Here is an 18,459-nt window from a genome sequence, read left to right as displayed (position 1 = left end):
ATACATGTAAATACACATATTGAACACGGAGGCCTCCAGATGAGCGGGCAGGTGACACTACCTGGTGTCCGCGTACACCGTGTAGATCCATCCAGACTCCCTGCTCCACCGGGACGACAGGTAAATGTGTAATGGGAATATTTTTCTCTTCCCATTGCTGAACACACTGCAACACGGCTGATGTTCAACGTGGATCAGCTGATCAATGTCTTCTCCTGCGGATCACGTGACACCTGTCAGGCAGGAGACGCCGTGTCCTTCACATGGCATGTTTTATTCAGAGTGCTGCGCCAGCAAACACCACCGGCCTCTGGCCCAAAGGTCGTCGTGACAACGTGAAGGAGGAGAGAAAAAACATGCTCTCTGTGTGAAGAGCTGCGTACCGCTTAGTGCGTGTTCGAGTCGTTGTCAGCAGCTCATGTGTCCACCTGCTTCAAGTCCACCGTCATCAGAAGAACACCGTGACCTGCCTGAAGGACAATCGTCCCGTCGCACTCACCGCAAAACTGATGCAGAGCTTCGAGAAGGTAGTCATGACCCACGTCAAGAAGATCCCAGACACCGTGGACGCGCTGCAGTTTACATATCGCCGTTCATTTCCTCATTGACGTCTATGGGAGCAGAGGAGTCGCCCCCTGCTGGTCACTACAGAGAAGTAGAGTCATTTCCTCATTGACGTCTATGGGAGCAGAGGAGTCGCCCCCTGCTGGTCACTACAGAGAAGTAGAGTCATTTCCTCATAGACGTCTATGGGAGCAGAGGAGTCGCCCCCTGCTGGTCACTACAGAGAAGTAGAGTCATTTCCTCATAGACGTCTATGGGAGCAGAGGAGTCGCCCCCTGCTGGTCACTACAGAGAAGTAGAGTCATTTCCTCATAGACGTCTTTGGGAGCAGAGGAGTCGCCCCCTGCTGGTCACTACAGAGAAGTAGAGTCATTTCCTCATAGACGTCTATGGGAGCAGAGGAGTCGCCCCCTGCTGGTCACTACAGAGAAGTAGAGTCATTTCCTCATAGACGTCTATGGGAGCAGAGGAGTCGCCCCCTGCTGGTCACTACACAGAATGCAGCAAGCTATTTTCAGCATCAACACGGACCAATTTTAGCATTCATGTGCATGAATGATGTCGGAACATGCGGCTGGGTGTGTGTGTGTGTGTGCGTGTGTGTGTGTGTGTGTGTGTGTGTGTGTGCGTGTGTGTGTGTGCGTGTGCGTGTGTGTGTGTGTGTGTGTCTCGAGCTCTTACGTCATGTAGCTTAAAAGCTAACCTGAGGCACACGCATTCAATCACTGCACACACACACACATTGTCATGAATAAATAAACATGCAGAAAAAGCTGCACTTCTCTCTGTTCATCAAACTTACGGACTTACAAATCAGCTGATCTGTGTCTCTCACGTACGCACACACACGCAGACTGTTACACACACACACACACATGCAGACTGTTACACACACACACACACACACACAATCCATCTGCTGCACTGCTGAGTGCTCTTGAGTCTGTGCCTGTGGGCATCGTGGAGGATGTTAGAAGGACAAACCTCGTTCATTGGGATGTGTTCACAGGGCAGGATGACACACACAGACACACACACACAGACACAGACACACACACACACACACACACACACACACACACACACAGACACACACACACACACACGCACACACACATGCTTATTGTCAATGTGCTTCTTCAGAGATCGTTTCTGCCTCCATGTGATTCAGAAGAAGATTGTCTCTCCTCCCTTTCTCCCGTCCTCTGTGTCCCTCATGTCCTTTCCTATGTCTCTCTGTCCTTCTCTCTCCTTTCCTCTTTTCTTCTCGACATACTACGTCAATCCAAATTCTTTGATGGTCTCGTGTCCCTCGTTCTGTTCCTTCCAATGACCTTTGACCCCTGACAAACTTATAATTTACACCCCCAGAGAGGATCACTGGTGTTCAGCTTCACCAGACTGAAGGACGGAAACATATCTAGAATTATCTGTAACGGATATAAATAGTCGGAAACCAAACCCTTACATGTCCTCACCTTCTTCTTCTTCTTCTTCTTCTTCTGTCCTTCTCCGCAGTGATCTGCACCTTCAGGGGCTCCGTGGCTCAGGTTCTGGCTCTGGAGGTCGGGGAGACGGTCCAGATCCTGGAGAAATGTGAAGGTGAGACCCGGAGTGGGCGGATGATGTCATCGAAGCACTGACTAACAGAGCGATGGTTTTTATTATTAATGTTTACCCAAATATATGAACCAGACCCGGTCTGAGATCCGCCTTCGTTGGATCACCGTGACAACACGTTATTTCAGCTTTGCCTTGGAGGACGTTCGCGTGTTGTTCTGATCCTGATTGGTTGTGAAGCAGAGGACTAATTAGACCCTCGTCTCCATATTCAGATCAGATTATGTGGAACTGCTGAGAAATTAGATCTGTTGATTTGGAGGATGCGACGTGATTATCTAATTACCATATCGCCTCCTTTAGGAAGCCTCCTGACGGTGTGTCTCAAACGCGTCCACCACTTTGTCCACACGTCCAAACACGACAAAGTAGCCTCTTATTTTACAGTTTAGTTCTTACAGAAATAAACCTGTTATCATGTTTCTGTTCTAAAAAAAGAAGAAGTCTGATGCAGCGTGTGATGTGTCGTTTTTTAGTAGAACATTTTTGTTTTAGACCTTCAACCTGCAGGTTTCTGCAGGGTGAAGGTCTAGTGTCTCACTGGCCAGTTTGCAGTGCATGTTGGGAGTTTTTAGTGTCGGCACTTCTTTGATTGGCCGGTTTTGCTCGTGGGGTTAAAGCTGCTGACCCTGTTTGTCTTCTTGCAGGCTGGTACAGAGGCTTCTCCACCAGGAAGCCACATGTCAAGGTAAGAGAGAAGCCCCGCCTCCAACTCGGAGACTCCTCCCATTTGTCTGACAAAAGCGTTTTTCCCAAAAGTCTCCGTCTGCTTGTGTAATGAGCAGGAGGCTTTATGTACACGCGTCCTTCTCTGCTGTGTCCCTGTTAGATTCACAGTTGACCTTTTCCAGAATGAGTGGATCTGCTCCTCAAACATCGACTATGAGCCCCTGAAACAATTCATGAAACATGGAATCCAAACGCCGCTTTCTTCCTGTGGTCAAAGAGAACCACGAGCACTTCGGTGTCTAATTAAGCAACAAGGCACGAGAGGCTGTACGTCATCGTCCAATAACGTAACAATTTGGGCTGTTGTTAGGCGACCTTCTAGCACCTTACTGCTGTTATAATACCAGCAGAATTATAAATACTATGTTTATGTTTTGTGTTGCCTTTCAGCACAAAATAGTTGTAGCCACCAAACGTTGTGTATCTCATTTTAGTAGTCTAGAGAAAAATAGCCACCGTACGTGCACGTAAACAGCATCGGGTCTCCTTGCAAGATCTCGTTCATTCACATCGCTGATGACGTCCACCTTGATTGTCCGGCTGCTCGCGTTGCCCCAAACGGATCAAACGGATCATTTGTTGGTTGATCGCCACCGAGCTGAAAGCTGAAAAGTCAACTAATGGTCGGCAAAATCTAACTGTTACTTTGAGCGAGCAGTGATACGTGACGCTAGTCAATGTGAACAATAATAATGTGCCCCCCTCTCAACCAATCAGAGCGCTGGATTGCAATTGATGAGAGTCGGGGGGGGGGGGGGGTCCTCTAGGACAGAAGGAAGATGGATGGAAGAGATGAAGCAACGCGATAAAGGACGAGCTCATCATGATAAGAGGCAAATGGTCCTGATGACCTTTGACCTCTGACCTAGATGGAGTAGATGGAGCAGGGCTGGAGGTCAGCGGGTCCAGATGCTCAGAACACATTAAGCTGCCGAGGATAAAGGCTCATAAGTGCTGGCAGCTCCATATTGAAAGTGATTTTTAATATTAAAAGTGTTTTTTAATATAATACGGCTTTAACTGGTGTGGGTTTTTAATGCCTCCCTCCTGACTGTCAGGACTAAACACGCTCACGTCATCAGGAGGAGACGTAAACTGCTCGGGTGCCTCCTACAAACAACTCGTCTCCTCCTCCCTTTCATGTTGTCTCCTCCTTCCTCTGTGTGGCTTTTAGATGAGCTTCTGTGGACTATGTAGCTAAGTTCAGAAGTCAAAGCGTCATGTGTTAAAGCTGCATTCTGTGTAGTGACCAGCAGGGGGCGACTCCTCTGCTCCCATAGACGTCTATGAGGAAATGACTCTACTTCTCTGTAGTGACCAGCAGGGGGCGACTCCTCTGCTCCCATAGACGTCTATGAGGAAATGACTCTACTTCTGTGTAGTGACCAGCAGGGGGCGACTCCTCTGCTCCCATAGACGTCTATGAGGAAATGACTCTACTTCTCTGTAGTGACCAGCAGGGAGCGACTCCTCTGCTCCCATAGACGTCTATGAGGAAATGACTCTACTTCTCTGTAGTGACCAGCAGGGGGCGACTCCTCTGCTCCCATAGACGTCTATGAGGAAATGACTCTACTTCTCTGTAGTGACCAGCAGGGGGCGACTCCTCTGCTCCCATAGACGTCTATGAGCCTCCTGCAGATGACTGTCGATGACCCGGCGGTTTGATCCTGGCGTTAATGTCCGCTCTGTCTCTGTCTCCTTCTCCGCAGGGAGTCTTCCCAGCCAGTTACGTCCACTTGAAGAAGGCCGTCGTCACCAACAGAGGGTGGGTTCAACGACCTCTGACCTTTACAGGCACATAGTCGTAAACAATAACGAGTATGATTCAATTCAAGTCATTTTATTTTGTGTAGCCCAAAATCACGAATGACAAATTATCCTCAGGGGGCTTTACAGTCTGTACGCATGCGACATCCTCTGTCCCCAAACCCCCCCGTCGGCACAGGAACAACTCTTCCAAGGGACGAGCGCACATAATTAGGAGGGGAACATCGAGTGTGACATCCTTTAACCACGAGGTTGTCGGTTTGATTCCCCTCCTCTCACTGCTCATTAGTAGGGAGTCCTGATTAAAGGTCACATTTCAGAGAAGGTGGTGAATTCAGAGCCTTTACTTAAAGGTTCAATGATCATTCTTATCGGCTGAAATAGGAAAATCAGTTCTAATTATTGTTTTTTAATGAGGTGCTTATAAAGAGATTTGACACAGTGCTTCACTTTGTTACTTTTAATAATCTCCTCGGCCTTTCAGCCTTTGAGTCATAACAGTGTAGACGATGTCCCAGTCACTGCAACACTTAGAAGTCTGTGATAAAAAACAGAATTAAACCAGCGGAAAAGGAGCGATTAAACATCCGCTGACAGCAGCCAGCCCTTTTCCTTTTGCTAACATGCTAATCCGTCCTGAGGCTAATGAGACACAACCCGCCCTTTGTTCCTTCAGCCATTGAAGAAAAAGCTTCTAAACAAGCGACTCCTCGAAGCTCTAGAACGTCATGTCATGTCTCAGGAATTAACGTTGATGACGATCAGCTGAAATGACCGTCGGGTCCGTGTTTTTAGGAGTTAATGAGTGGAAACAAATGTTTGTGCTCATTCAGGACGAAGCCTCTGCCGCTGCTGATCACGTCATTGGAGGCTTTAGGCTGGGCGTTCTTCTTCTGTGGTTTCTCTGCATGGAGATACAGTTCACTTAAAAGTAACACCACAGAGCTGACCTCAAACCAGTTCATCTGTTTATTATAGCTCTATTCATACAAGACATAGAGGGGCGACTCCTCTGCTCCCATAGACGTCTATGAGGAAATGACTCTACTTCTCTGTAGTGACCAGCAGGGGGCGACTCCTCTGCTCCCATAGACGTCTATGAGGAAATGACTCTACTTCTCTGTAGTGACCAGCAGGGGGCGACTCCTCTGCTCCCATACACGTCTATGAGGAAATGACTCTACTTCTCTGCAGTGACCAGCAGGGGGCGACTCCTCTGCTCCCATAGACGTCTATGAGGAAATGACTCTACTTCTCTGTAGTGACCAGCAGGGGGCGACTCCTCTGCTCCCATACACGTCTATGAGGAAATGACTCTACTTCTCTGTAGTGACCAGCAGGGGGCGACTCCTCTGCTCCCATAGACGTCTATGAGGAAATGACTCTACTTCTCTGTAGTGACCAGCAGGGGGCGACTCCTCTGCTCCCATAGACGTCTATGAGGAAATGACTCTTCTTCTCTCTTGATTTACTCCTTAGTTTCAATTTTCCCCAAAACAGCATGATGTTCATTTAGTAAATGATGGTCTATTTAGAGTCCAACTGACCATTAGGTGACCCTAAAGCAGGTAATGCTTCACCAAGTGAAATCACCTAGCTTGAGCCTTAATGGCTCCCGTCCACAAAGCTCTGTCACCATGACTACGGACACTTCCTAAACGCAGCTGACTTCTCCCCGTTAGACAGATGTGCGTGTGACACTGCATCCTGGTAACAAAGCGCCTGTGCCCCCCCCAGGCCTCATGAGACTGCGGTTCCTCTGGAGGACCCCACTTTGACGGAGGTGTCGTCCACGCTGCAGGAGTGGGCCTTACTATGGAAGCAGCTCTACGTGGTGAGTGGGGGGGGGGGGGGGGGGGGTTCTTCTTCACTGCTCTTTAACACTAAATGGTGGAAGGAGGTCTGTGAAGACATCAGGACCACAGAGAGCCTTCACATCTTCAGACTAAAGACACACCTCTTCACACTCTACCTCCACTAACACACTAACTACCTGCAGCACTTACATTGGACTTATAACGGCTCTTATCTACAGCAAGTTGTACATCGGCTTATTTGAGGAAATCGCACTTTCTTGTTCTTCTGGGTTTGTATCCAGCATTTTCATCTGCACGAGGCCCTTTGTTATCACAGACTTCCTCGTGAAGAATGGAGTCCAGTGATTCATTGGACACCTCATTATTTGTACATTCATACTGAAGGTTCCTTGTTATGTGATTTATCAAAGAGTATTATCTTCATCGTTGGTTCAAAATCATATTTAATTACAGAGCAGGAGAAAGGATAATACAACAAAAACCTGCCTCAGGTACCACCAGATAGCATCAAGTCATCATTGGAAATTGTTTATTAAAGGTCATCAAATCCCTGGAAGTTGATTGGACGAGCCATATGTAATGGAACAAAAAGCCCAAAAGTAGTAGGTTGAAGAATAATATGGAATAAAAATTCTTAATTAATTTACGTAACTAGTTACCAGGTAACACACACACACACACGCACACACACACACGCACGCACACGCACACACACACACACGAGGTCTCACACATATCAGTCCTTCACTCAGTGCCACACGGCCTTCAGGCTCTGATGATGAACTCTCAGTAGACTGATGTTCGGAGGCACTGAAGCCTGAGGAGAGGACGAAGGCATCGGAGCAGAAAGCGACACGAGCGCACACACACATCCACACAACACATGTGTCCTGTGTGCGTCGAGGCGTCTCTGGTTACATCCTGTCATTCAGTCCGTCCTCTGTCTGTCGCTCCAGTGGTTTGTGCGATGTCCTTTATACAATACCGCTGATACTTCAGACCCACATCTGTGTGTGTGTGTGTGTGTGTGTGTGTGTGTGTGTGTAAAGCAAAGAAGTGGAGAAAGAGAATATTACACTCGAATGCAAGAACGAGTGTGACTTAAGTCCTGAGAATCCAGCTAATCTTCATTATCCTCACGTATCTTGTGGGTGCTTAGAACGTCTCCTCGCAGCGAGAAGGTCCTGGTTCCACTCCGCCCAGCGGCCTTTCTGTGTGGAGTCTGCATGTTCTCCTCCGGTTCTCCGGCTTCCTCCCACAGTCCAAAGACGTGCTCTGGGGATCAGGCTGCTGGTGTGTGAATGTGAGTGTGGATGGTTGTGTGTCTCTGTGTAGCCCTGTGATTGGCTGGGATGGACGCTGCTCCCAGTAATACAGTAATATTTCCAAAGTTTGAGTTTAACCCACTTCCATAAATCAGACACCTTGTAGCCCCGCCTCCCTGCAGATCTCCACCACCAGCTTCCTCCCCTGAGGTGACCTCAGGTCACCGAGGTCCAGGACCATAACGTCACTGAGGGAGGAAATCCGTCCCTAAAGGCGTTTCCTCGTGGACTTCTGTAGGAACAGAGGAGTCGCCCCCTGGTGGTCAGGGAGAGAGAATGCAGCTTTAACACGTTTAAGAGCGTTGTTGTTGTGTTGTTCAATATGACATGACGACATCAAATCGTCACACTTCTCTGACTCTTCTCCGGTTTTTCACCCTAATTAGATAAAAGGAAGAAAGAAGCAGTTAAAGTGAATCTTCGTCCTCGTGTATCAGACGAGTGCTGCTGTGCGTTACTCTTGCTGTTGCCAAGCAACCGCTCAAGAAGCATTTGAAATAGTGTCGCTGGGGGCATAAAGTGGTGCAGGCAGTCAGATAAAAGGAAAAAGACATATTGTTTCTTCACACGGGAGGTGGAAGGAGACACTGAAGAGGACACTTTGTTTTAAACGCTTTCAATTGATGACGTCATGTAATAATTCATGATAAGACATGTGACTTTTACTTAACGATAAGAACTATATCACACGTGGTTACAGTGTAGCCACATGTAACACACTGACGCTGTGTCTGAGGACACCGTGCGTTAGTGTGTGTGTATGTTACTGTGTGTGTTACTGTGAATGTGTGTTATCTCCGCCTCTGACTCCGCCTCTGACTCCGCCTCCGTCAGAAACACAAGGTGGATCTGTTCTACAAGGTGCGCCACGTGATGATGGAGCTGATCGACCTGAGGAGGCAGCTCCTCTCAGGTCACCTGACGCAGGACCAGAGCCGGGACGTCAAGAGACACGTCACGGTGCGCCTGGACTGGGGCAACGAGTGAGACGCACACACTCACACACACACGTTACACTACATTGAAGCCTTTCAGGATGAAGCTTTTCTGAGTGAAGCTGAAACAGGGAACCAATGAAAAGACAGAAACTGTCATTGATCTGAGAGATGGAAGCTGGACTGTGATTGTGAAGCTCAGGAGAGCTGATGTGCCTGATCAATAACTTATTATAATATATTATTATGAGGAGCTTCTCATCATGGAGAGAACACGTCGAGTTAAATATTAAAACATAAAGGATGAAGCAGAACTCAGCGGCCTGAGGAAACATTTCATTTCTCATCTACAGTTTGAATGAAAATATTCTGTTAATACCGAGGTCACAGCCTCGAGGTCAAAGGTTAGAACTACAGGAGGAAACACACATCCCTACACACTCTATGTGTGGAGGTTCAATAAAAGACCTTCTCTCTTCCCCCCTCAGACATCTGGGTCTGGACTTGGTTCCCAGGAAGGAGTTCGACATGGTGGATGAAGACCACATCAGCGTGTCAGATCTTTATAAGATGGTAAGATGGTTGTTTAAAACATATTTGGAGGAGGTGAGACTATAAAACACTGATAGGAGACAAGAAGAGGAACAGAGGGCAGGAGATGAAACAAGGAAAACAAGGAGAGGAAACAAGGATAGGAAAGAAAGGGAGGTGATGAGATGAGACGATGAAAATATATCAGAAATAAGGAGACGAGGAGGAGAGAAACTGAGAGGACGCAAGGAGAGAAGATGAGGAGAGGAAGTGAGAGGAGACGAGAGGATGAGGAGAGGAAGTGCGAGGAGACGAGGAGAGAAGATGAGAGAAGATGAGGAGACGAGGAGAGAAGATGAAGAGAGGAAGTGAGAGGAGACGAGAGGATGAGGAGAGGAAGTGAGAGGACGCAAGGAGAGAAGATGAGGAGACGAGGAGAGAAGATGAAGAGAGGAAGTGAGAGGAGACGAGAGGATGAGGAGAGGAAGTGAGAGGACGCAAGGAGAGAAGATGAGGAGACGAGGAGAGAAGATGAGGAGACGAGGAGAGAGGACGAGGATCACCTGATTGTGTTTTCTCCTCCTCAGCATCTGTCCAGCAGACACAGTGTTCAACAAAGTACCACACAGGTGAAGTACCACATATACATGAAATATACTGCTGTTACATTTACTAAAATTATGTCATTTGAGCTTCTGAAATACCAACAACATAACAAGAAATACTTTAGTTTACAAGTTCTGTACTAGCAAGTATCTCTTTAAGAGTGTACTTTTACTTTGCTCCACCATTAATACTACTCCTGTGTATCCATGTATTAACACGCGTGGTGTGTCTTCAGGGGGACGGGACGCGGCAGCGGCACGGAGACCCCTGCAGGGTCCCGGTTCCTCATCACCTGCTGGTCAACCTGAAGAGCTTCACCTACAACAGCATCGGCGAGGACACCGACATCTTCTTCTCCCTGTACGACCTGCGAGAAGCAAAGACCATCAGGTACCCGCCACGACACCGGTGTGCGCGCGTGTTTGTGTGAGTCCATCGATGACCTGTGAGTGTGTCGGGGGGAGATGTTCCAGCCGTGAGGTCAAAGGTCACCGCTAGAATGAAACGAGTCGGCGTCTTTGTGTCTTTCAGTGAGAGGTTTTTAGTGCGGCTGAACAAGAACGGAGCCCCGAGGAACCCGGAGAAGGTGGAGAGGCTGTGTGCGCTGTTCACGGTAACACACACACACACACACACACACAACGGCGCCTCCCGTTTGAAGGGTCAACCTTAAAACCCACTTTCTCTCTGACTGCAGGACCTGAGTAACAAAGACATGAAGAGAGATCTCTACATCGTGTCTCACGTCATCAGAACGGGTGAGACCAGAGTGACATCAACATATGTACACTACACATGTGTGTATATATATATATATATATATATATACTTGTGTATATATATAATGTCTTACCTTCAGCTGCTTCTCTCCTCGTGTGTTTGCTTCCTCTGGCAGTAAAGTTTGATGTTTTACTGCTGACTGCATGTTGTGTCTTTCCTCTCTCACACACACACACACACACACACACACACACACACACACACACACACACACACCAGGCCGCATGCTGCTCAATGACAGTAAGAAGGGCCCCCCCCTCGTCCAGTACCGGCGGCCCTACGGCTGCGCGGTCCTCGCCATGAGCGACGTGCTGCAGACCATCGCCGAGCTCAAGGAGGAGAAGGACTTTGTCCTGAAGGTGTACACGTACGTGCACCCACCTGCACACACACACACACACACAGTGCGGATGCAGACATGTGGACCAGAGACAGACCGGGGTCCCTTGCTTGTCCCGCGTCTCGCCTCCTCTCGGCTGCGTCCCTCTGAGAGACTTTTCTCTGCTTTGTTCTCCAGGTGCAACAACGAGAACGAGTGGTACCAGATCCACGAGAACATCATCCGCAAGTCCAGCACCAAGTACACGGTGCCGAGCACCAGCTACGGTAGGAGGGGCCTCTGCCGATGATGTCACTGACTCACACGGAGGTCTGAGCGTCGCTCCATCAAGGCCTCCTGAAACAACACTAAACATAAACAGCTCAACAACAACAACAACCCCCCCCCCCCCCTCCCAGGTCTCATCATCTCCCTTCAGTTGCTGAGAGGCGACGTGGATCAGGTCCGCAGAGAGAATCCTCTCATCTTCAGCAGAGGCGTGTCCGTGACGCGTAAGCTGGGCTTCCCTGACGTCATCATGCCAGGTGGGTCCTGGTTACCGTGGAGACGTCTCTGCATGTCCTCCATAGTTTAACACTTATTTAGCTTATAAATGACGATGAACTCAATCCAGCATGTTGGTCATCACACCGCTCTCATTGCACCTCGCAGCTTGTTACGTTATGATGCGTTCAGGCTCCACATTTAATCTTGTAAAAGGCTCCGTTTAAAGGAGGCGTTTTCACACTCGTATATTACAGATGAATCCTAGATTTTGATTCTAAGCTTCATGAACACTGAGCAGATTATAATAATCATTAACATCTTAATGTGAGCGACTAGTTCCAGGAAAACGCCATCATCAGAACGGTGATTGATGAATATATTTATTGGTTTTGGTGGAGGGAGTTTGCTCAGAGAAAGACGGGGTCTCTCGTGTAACGCCAGCTTTCGTCCAGGTGACGTGCGTAACGACCTGTACCTGACGCTGGAGCGCGGCGACTTCGAGAGAGGAGGGAAGAGCGTCCAGAAGAACATCGAAGTCACCGTCTACGTCCTGTACGCCGACGGAGAGATCCTCAAGGTAGGGACCCCCCTATCATTCAGGGGCCCGTCCACCGGCCCTCAATGGGGACCGGTCACAGGACGTCACAAACAGCCAATGGGATCCTTCCAATGCTCGTGTTTCTACACAATGTTCATTGGGAGGAGCAGCAGTGACCTTCTCCTGCCCCCCTCGCCCTCTGCAGGACTGCATCAGTCTGGGTTCGGGCGAGCCTCAGGTGCCGGAGCACCGCTCCTTCGTGCTCTACCACAACAACAGCCCCCGCTGGAGCGAGGTCATCAAGCTGCCGATCCCCATCGACCGCTTCAGAGGGTCACACCTGCGCTTCGAGTTCCGCCACTGCTCCAGTGAGTCGTCCTCACGTGCACGCCGCAGAGGTCCAGGAGGCCGCGCGCTGATTCTTTTTATTCATCCTACGTGTCTCAGTCTGGTTTTGTTCTTGTCCGTGGTGCTGAAGCGTCTTTGGGTACCTAGAAAAGTTCTCATTTAAATGACACAGCGGACGTCTCTCTCTTCATCGTGTCCACAGCGAAGGACAAAGGAGAGAAGAAGCTGTTCGGTTTCTCCTTCACTCCTCTGATGAGGGAGGATGGAACCACGCTCTCCGACGAGAGCCATGATCTCTACGTTTACAAGGTCAGAAGTCAACGCCGCACCAACGGTGTCCACGCAGGGCCTTTCTCTGCAGAACATCTCGTACAGTAACATGTTCCATTGTTGGTCCTCAGTGCGATGAGAACACCACCTTCAGTAACCACGCCCTCTACCTGGGTCTGCCCTGCTGCAAGGAGGACTTCAACAGCTGCCCCAGCATCCCCTCCAGCCTCATCTTCCAGCGCAGCACCAAGGAGAACTTCTGGATCTCCACGCAGCTCTCCTCCACCAAGCTCACTCAGAACGGTACACAGCTGACCGGAGACCGTCCCATACATCTAGTGATCTCTCCCAGTGTGTTTAACCAGAGCCGCCATGGTGCCAGAAACCCACACCGTATATGTGCTGTCACTGGGATGAGAAGAAGCAAGTAACGCTCTCCCATGACCTCAGGGTGTGGATAAGGGTCCATAAGAGGCCTGAGCGCTGCTTCTCAGTGTCACATCACACTGGTTTGTGTCTTTGCTAACGTGGCGCTTTTCCTCCAGTGGACCTGCTGGCCTTGCTGAAGTGGAAGGCCCATCCAGAGCGGGTCATGGACATCCTCGGCAGGCTGAGACATGTCAGCGGAGAGGAGATAGTCAAGGTGAGCTTCTCTCTTTTAAGGATTTTTTTTGCCTTTAAAACAAACTTTCTGTGACAAAAATCCCTCAGAGGGTTTGAACCTGTTGAAGAATCACGTCGTTGCTTCTTTAAGACGTTGCTGCATTAAACTCCGGAATAACTCGATTCGGTGACTTGAACTCGCTGCGTGTGTTTGTGACAGTTTCTCCAAGACATTCTGGACACTTTGTTCTCCATCCTGGACGACAACACGGACAAATATGGACCGCTGGTGTTCCAGTCCTTGGTGAGTCCACCAGAAGCAGCTGCGGGTTGAAGTCCGGTCGACCGCTTCAGTTAGCTGGTCAGTTAGCTGGTCAGTTAGCTGGTCAGTTAGCTGGTCAGCTGGTCAGCTGGTCAGTTAGCTGGTCAGTTAGCTGGTCAGTTAGCTGGTCGGTCAGCTGGTCAGTTAGCTGGTCAGTTAGCTGGTCAGTTAGCTGGTCAGTCAGCTGGTCGGTCAGCTGGTCAGTCAGCTGGTCAGTCAGCTTGTCAGTCAGCTGGTCAGTTAGCTGGTCGGTCAGCTGGTCGGTCAGCTGGTCAGCTGGTCAGTCAGCTGGTCAGTCAGCTTGTCAGTCAGCTGGTCGGTCAGCTGGTCAGTCAGCTGGTCGGTCAGCTGGTCGGTCAGCTGGTCAGCTGGTCAGTCGGCACAGTGACGTACGGACGGCAGACGGCGTGGTGTCATTATGATAAGTGCTAATCTGATGAATGATTGCTAGTTAACTAACATCTAGTGATCAGAAGGTCGTTATATTGTAGTGTTATATTATTATCTATATTATTAATGTTGAATATGAAGCGGTTTAATGTTCCTTTCTCTCTCAGGTGTTTATCATAAACCTCCTCAGGGACAGTAAATATTACCACTTCAGGCCGGTGATGGACACGTACATCCAGAAGCACTTCGCAGGCGCTCTGGCTTACAAGTGAGTGTTTCCCAACACGCCGCCTCACTGTACACAGTGTGTGTGTGTGTGTGTGTGTGTGTGTGTGTGTGTGTGTGTGTGTGTGTGTCATTCACAATCATCCCTGATGTCAAAGCTCTTATTGTATAAAATTACCAGGAAATAGTTTTATATTTGATCTATACTAACAAAGTTTTTTTGACTTGTGGTTTATATGCTCATGTTAATTCATTTGTGAAAAGTTAAAGTGTGTGTGCACGTTATTTAAACTTTTACTTTATGACAAACATTAAACTGTGATACGTGTGATATTTCCCGCGGTGGTTCCAGGGAGCTGATCCGTTGTCTCAAGTGGTACATGGACCGCTCTGCAGAGGTGGTCCGACAGGACCACATACAGGAAGCCATGAGGGTACGTGAGTCCACCAGCAGTTCTTCTGGCTTCACGCTGGTCACCGCATGTTGTCACAATACTTTGTGTATAAATCAGCCTGATGTCCTCGACCTCATTTAGAAAACGACGCCGTGAATCACTGACGATAGAAACACATTCGGTCGCTGTGGGTTTTTGCTTCGCGTCTCCACGCTGCTGAATATTCATTGATTGTTATATTGTTATATATCAGCGGCTGAGGGGATTAGTTATAATTTATATATAACTATAGGAAGTATATCATTTAACTTAATTAAACTTCAATCATTTATGTAGCACCTTTCAAAACAAAGTTACAAAGTGCTCAACAATACGCACAAGTTTTACAAAATACAATCAAGCAGTTTAGAATAAATAAGATCAAATCCATTAAATATATAAATAAGCCAGCTGGTAAAAGTGAAGTGAAAGAGGACGCTGAGTTCGTCTGTCTCAACTCGCAGGGAAGGTTCCACGGTTTAGGGGCCCGTAAGGACGAGCTGATTATGAGTCACTGTCACTTTGTCCGTAACTCAAGAATGAACTCGCCACAAAAAACATGGTACATTGTAACCGATTGTTGCAAAGCCTTCAACTTACGCTTTATGTAACGTGAAGAATCAACCTGAGAGGTTCTGTGTCCGTCTCTGTCCTTCCTTCTCTACTCAGCTTTGATTTAATATGTGAAGTACTGAAGTACTGTACTAGTATCAAATGTCTGTTAGCGTCACTAAAATGCTTAAATATATTCCACCATTTCATTAACTCACAGGTAATTATTTATTTCTTCTTATTTCTTTCTTTTTAAAATAAAATGAATCTACTATTAAAATATGTTGGTGGTTTTATTGGATACAATAAAAACAATAGTTCTCTTCTCTTTGGTTCGATCAAATCAAAAACTCTTTTCTGTGACGGATGAACATCTGAGACGTTTGTAACGTCCTCGTGGATGAAATGATGAAGATCGGTGGAGAGAACGTGTGGTTTATCCATGAAATGTTTGTATTGTTTCTGTATTCACACACAACCTCAGGCCTTGGAGTATCTGTTTAAGTTCATCATCCAGTCTCGGATCCTTTACTCTCGGGCCACTTGCGGAATGGAAGAGGAGCAGTTTCGCACCAGCGTCCAGGAACTTTTTCAATCGATCCGCTTCGTCCTCAGTCTGGACAGCCGCAACTCAGAGACCCTTATTTTCACACAGGTGAGAAAAAACACGCAGATAAGAAGAAGTTCTAGATTTACTTTACATCTCTAGTCGTCTTTCTTAGCTGGTGCTGCACCTTGTTGTGTCTTTATAGTTTAGACGGAACTAATCCAAATATTTAATCTGCTGGTAGTTAAGATACTTTCCGTTTAGGTGCTTTAATCTGACTCTGTATCTCCTTTACGTACGTCTTTCTACTTGCACCTCGGACCTTTCCTCACCTCCTCTTTCTCCCACGATTCTTCGCTCCTCCCTTCGGGCCCTTGCTATTCCTCCTGGTTGTCTTCCCCTCCACACCCACACGTCACAGGGCTCCCAGCCTTGTCCAGGCCCAAATCAGGCCCCTGGCGTCGGGCCTGCTGCCTCCTTAGCACTAGCCCCCGCACTGGGCCAAGCCCCGCCCCCCGCCCCAGGACAGGCCAACTGCCCTCCGGCCTGGAGCTCCAGCGCTCCGCGGCCGTCTCCACTGTCAGTAAGTAGACATCGGGATCAACGACCTCCGTTCCCTGTGTGAACCCGGAATCATAATTCAGCTCTTTGAGAACCTTCACGTGCGCCGCTGTGGTCCTGCACCTCCTCCTCGCCCCCCCCTGACACCAGCGGCACTCACTGCTCGGGTCAACGTTCATCTCAACGCCCGCTATCGGCGACCGCTGTTCATGAACCACGTTGTTAGTCACAGCTCGTAGATCCCTGACGAGTCACTTCAACACCTGACGAGTCACTTCAACACCTGACGAGTCACTTCAACACCTGACGAGTCCCTTCAACATCTGACGAGTCACAGCTCGTAAATCCCTGACGAGTCACTTCAACACCTGATGAGTCACTTCAACACCTGACGAGTCACTTCAACACCTGACGAGTCACTTCAACATCTGACGAGTCCCTTCAACACCTGACGAGTCACAGCTCGTAGATCCCTGACAACCTGACGAGTGACTTCAACACCTGACGAGTCCCTTCAACACCTGACGAGTCACTTCAACACCTGACGAGTCCCTTCAACATCTGACGAGTCACAGCTCGTAAATCCCTGACGAGTCCCTTCAACATCTGACGAGTCACTTCAACACCTGACGAGTCCCTTCAACACCTGACGAGTCACTTCAACACCTGACGAGTCCCTTCAACACCTGACGAGTCACAGCTTGTAGATCCCTGACAACCTGACGAGTCACTTCATCTGAGATCACAGTGGATGTAATGAAAACAGACAATTTGGAGCAGTCCGATTAAACTCCATATTTACAGCGTGTTACACCACTTGCTTGATGTCGTGTTAACATCTAACAATGTTTGTGTTTTTCCTTCTTCACTTTTTCTTTCACTATTGAGATGTCAAACATGCATGAGAGTCACATGAAAACCTCCACTCATTGAGATGTTTCCAATACCACATTCACTGTATCACTTTAACTCACTTCTGATCTGTTTTATTGGAGATAAAGTCGCCGTTATCTAACTCTCTCTCTCTCTCTCTCTCTCTCTCTCTCTCTCTCTTTCTTTCCCGCTAACATCCAAACGTGTCCTCCTCCTCTGGAACATCTTGTCGTCTTTCTCTGCCTCGTCTCCTCAGGCCGCTCTGCTGAACTCGTTCCCGGCGATCTTCGACGAGCTGCTGCAGATGTTTACGGTGCAGGAAGTGGCGGAGTTTGTGCGCGGCACTCTGGGCAGCATGCCGTCCACGGTGCACATGGGACAGTCCATGGACGTGGTCAAGCTGCAGTCCATCGCCCGGACGGTGGACAGCAGGCTTTTCTCTTTCCCAGGTAAAGGATCCAGGTTGAGTGTCCTTATCTAAACTGCACCTGAACACCCAGTAGATGGTGTCTCCAGCAGTGAGGCCTGTCGCTTCTGTAGAAATCTCTCTGTAGTGTCTTTATTATTCCCACTTTAAAATCTCACAGATGATGTCAGTTTATGTTGAGCAGAATATATTAATGACCAATCGAATCCTCTCTGTGAATCGACTTACTTCTAAATAATATTCATAGTATGTCAGCAGTGAAGCTCTTTATTCTGCATTCAAAACACTGTAAACTCATTCAAACACAAATATGAATCACTCAGTTCTGTTCATGTTGATCAGGAACAACTGCAAATAAATAAGAGCGTGCGTGTGTGTGTGTGCGTGCGTGCGTGCGTGCGTGCGTGCGTGCGTGCGTGCGTGTGTGCGTGTGTGCGTGTGCGTGCGTGCGTGCGTGCGTGTGCGTGCGTGTGTGTGTGCGTGTGTGCGTGTGCGTGCGTGCGTGCGTGCGTGTGTGTGTGTGTGTGTGTGCGTGTGTGTGTGTGTGCGTGTGTGTGTGTGTGTGTGCGTGTGTGTGCGTGTGTGTGTGTGTGTTTGCACGGCCTCAGAGTCTCGGAGGATCCTGCTGCCTGTCGTCCTGCATCACATCCATCTGCATCTGAGGCAGCAGAAGGAGCTGCTCATCTGCTCTGGAATACTCAGCTCTATATTCTCTATTATCAAGAGCAGCTCAATGGTAACACACAGACACACACACAGACACACACAGACACACACACACACAGACACATGAAAACTGCTTCTGTTGAGCGATATCATAATCAAACAAACCCAATAATTATAGAAATAAAAGTGATGGGATCACT

General features: G+C 48.4%; 1 protein-coding gene across 13 annotated transcripts in view; it reads left to right on the top strand.

Moving 5' to 3' along the window:
- dock3 (dedicator of cytokinesis 3) overlaps positions 1–18,459 on the top strand; it is a 42,520-nt gene that overhangs the window by 10,622 nt on the left and 13,439 nt on the right. For 9 of the 13 annotated variants that reach the window (XM_078092598.1, XM_078092601.1, XM_078092596.1 and 6 more), the window contains exons 2-26: positions 2,083–2,166; positions 2,832–2,872; positions 4,626–4,681; positions 6,421–6,517; positions 8,660–8,808; positions 9,249–9,333; positions 9,879–9,920; positions 10,133–10,287; positions 10,429–10,510; positions 10,595–10,655; positions 10,897–11,044; positions 11,195–11,283; positions 11,416–11,541; positions 11,956–12,080; positions 12,247–12,409; positions 12,592–12,698; positions 12,791–12,962; positions 13,205–13,302; positions 13,483–13,566; positions 14,142–14,242; positions 14,552–14,633; positions 15,670–15,840; positions 16,154–16,315; positions 17,423–17,615; positions 18,202–18,329. In XM_078092598.1, the coding sequence (XP_077948724.1) occupies positions 2,083–2,166; positions 2,832–2,872; positions 4,626–4,681; positions 6,421–6,517; positions 8,660–8,808; positions 9,249–9,333; positions 9,879–9,920; positions 10,133–10,287; positions 10,429–10,510; positions 10,595–10,655; positions 10,897–11,044; positions 11,195–11,283; positions 11,416–11,541; positions 11,956–12,080; positions 12,247–12,409; positions 12,592–12,698; positions 12,791–12,962; positions 13,205–13,302; positions 13,483–13,566; positions 14,142–14,242; positions 14,552–14,633; positions 15,670–15,840; positions 16,154–16,315; positions 17,423–17,615; positions 18,202–18,329 (2,801 nt within the window). The remainder of the gene's footprint in view (positions 1–2,082; positions 2,167–2,831; positions 2,873–4,625; positions 4,682–6,420; positions 6,518–8,659; positions 8,809–9,248; positions 9,334–9,878; positions 9,921–10,132; positions 10,288–10,428; positions 10,511–10,594; positions 10,656–10,896; positions 11,045–11,194; positions 11,284–11,415; positions 11,542–11,955; positions 12,081–12,246; positions 12,410–12,591; positions 12,699–12,790; positions 12,963–13,204; positions 13,303–13,482; positions 13,567–14,141; positions 14,243–14,551; positions 14,634–15,669; positions 15,841–16,153; positions 16,316–17,422; positions 17,616–18,201; positions 18,330–18,459) is intronic. The other 4 variants (XM_078092604.1, XM_078092603.1, XM_078092605.1 and 1 more) reach the window with 1 other exon arrangement.

Source organism: Gasterosteus aculeatus, chromosome 17 (assembly GCF_964276395.1).
Source record: "Gasterosteus aculeatus chromosome 17, fGasAcu3.hap1.1, whole genome shotgun sequence".
NCBI classification, from domain to species: Eukaryota; Metazoa; Chordata; class Actinopteri; order Perciformes; family Gasterosteidae; genus Gasterosteus; species Gasterosteus aculeatus.
This window is presented reverse-complemented; position numbering and strand designations above follow the sequence as displayed.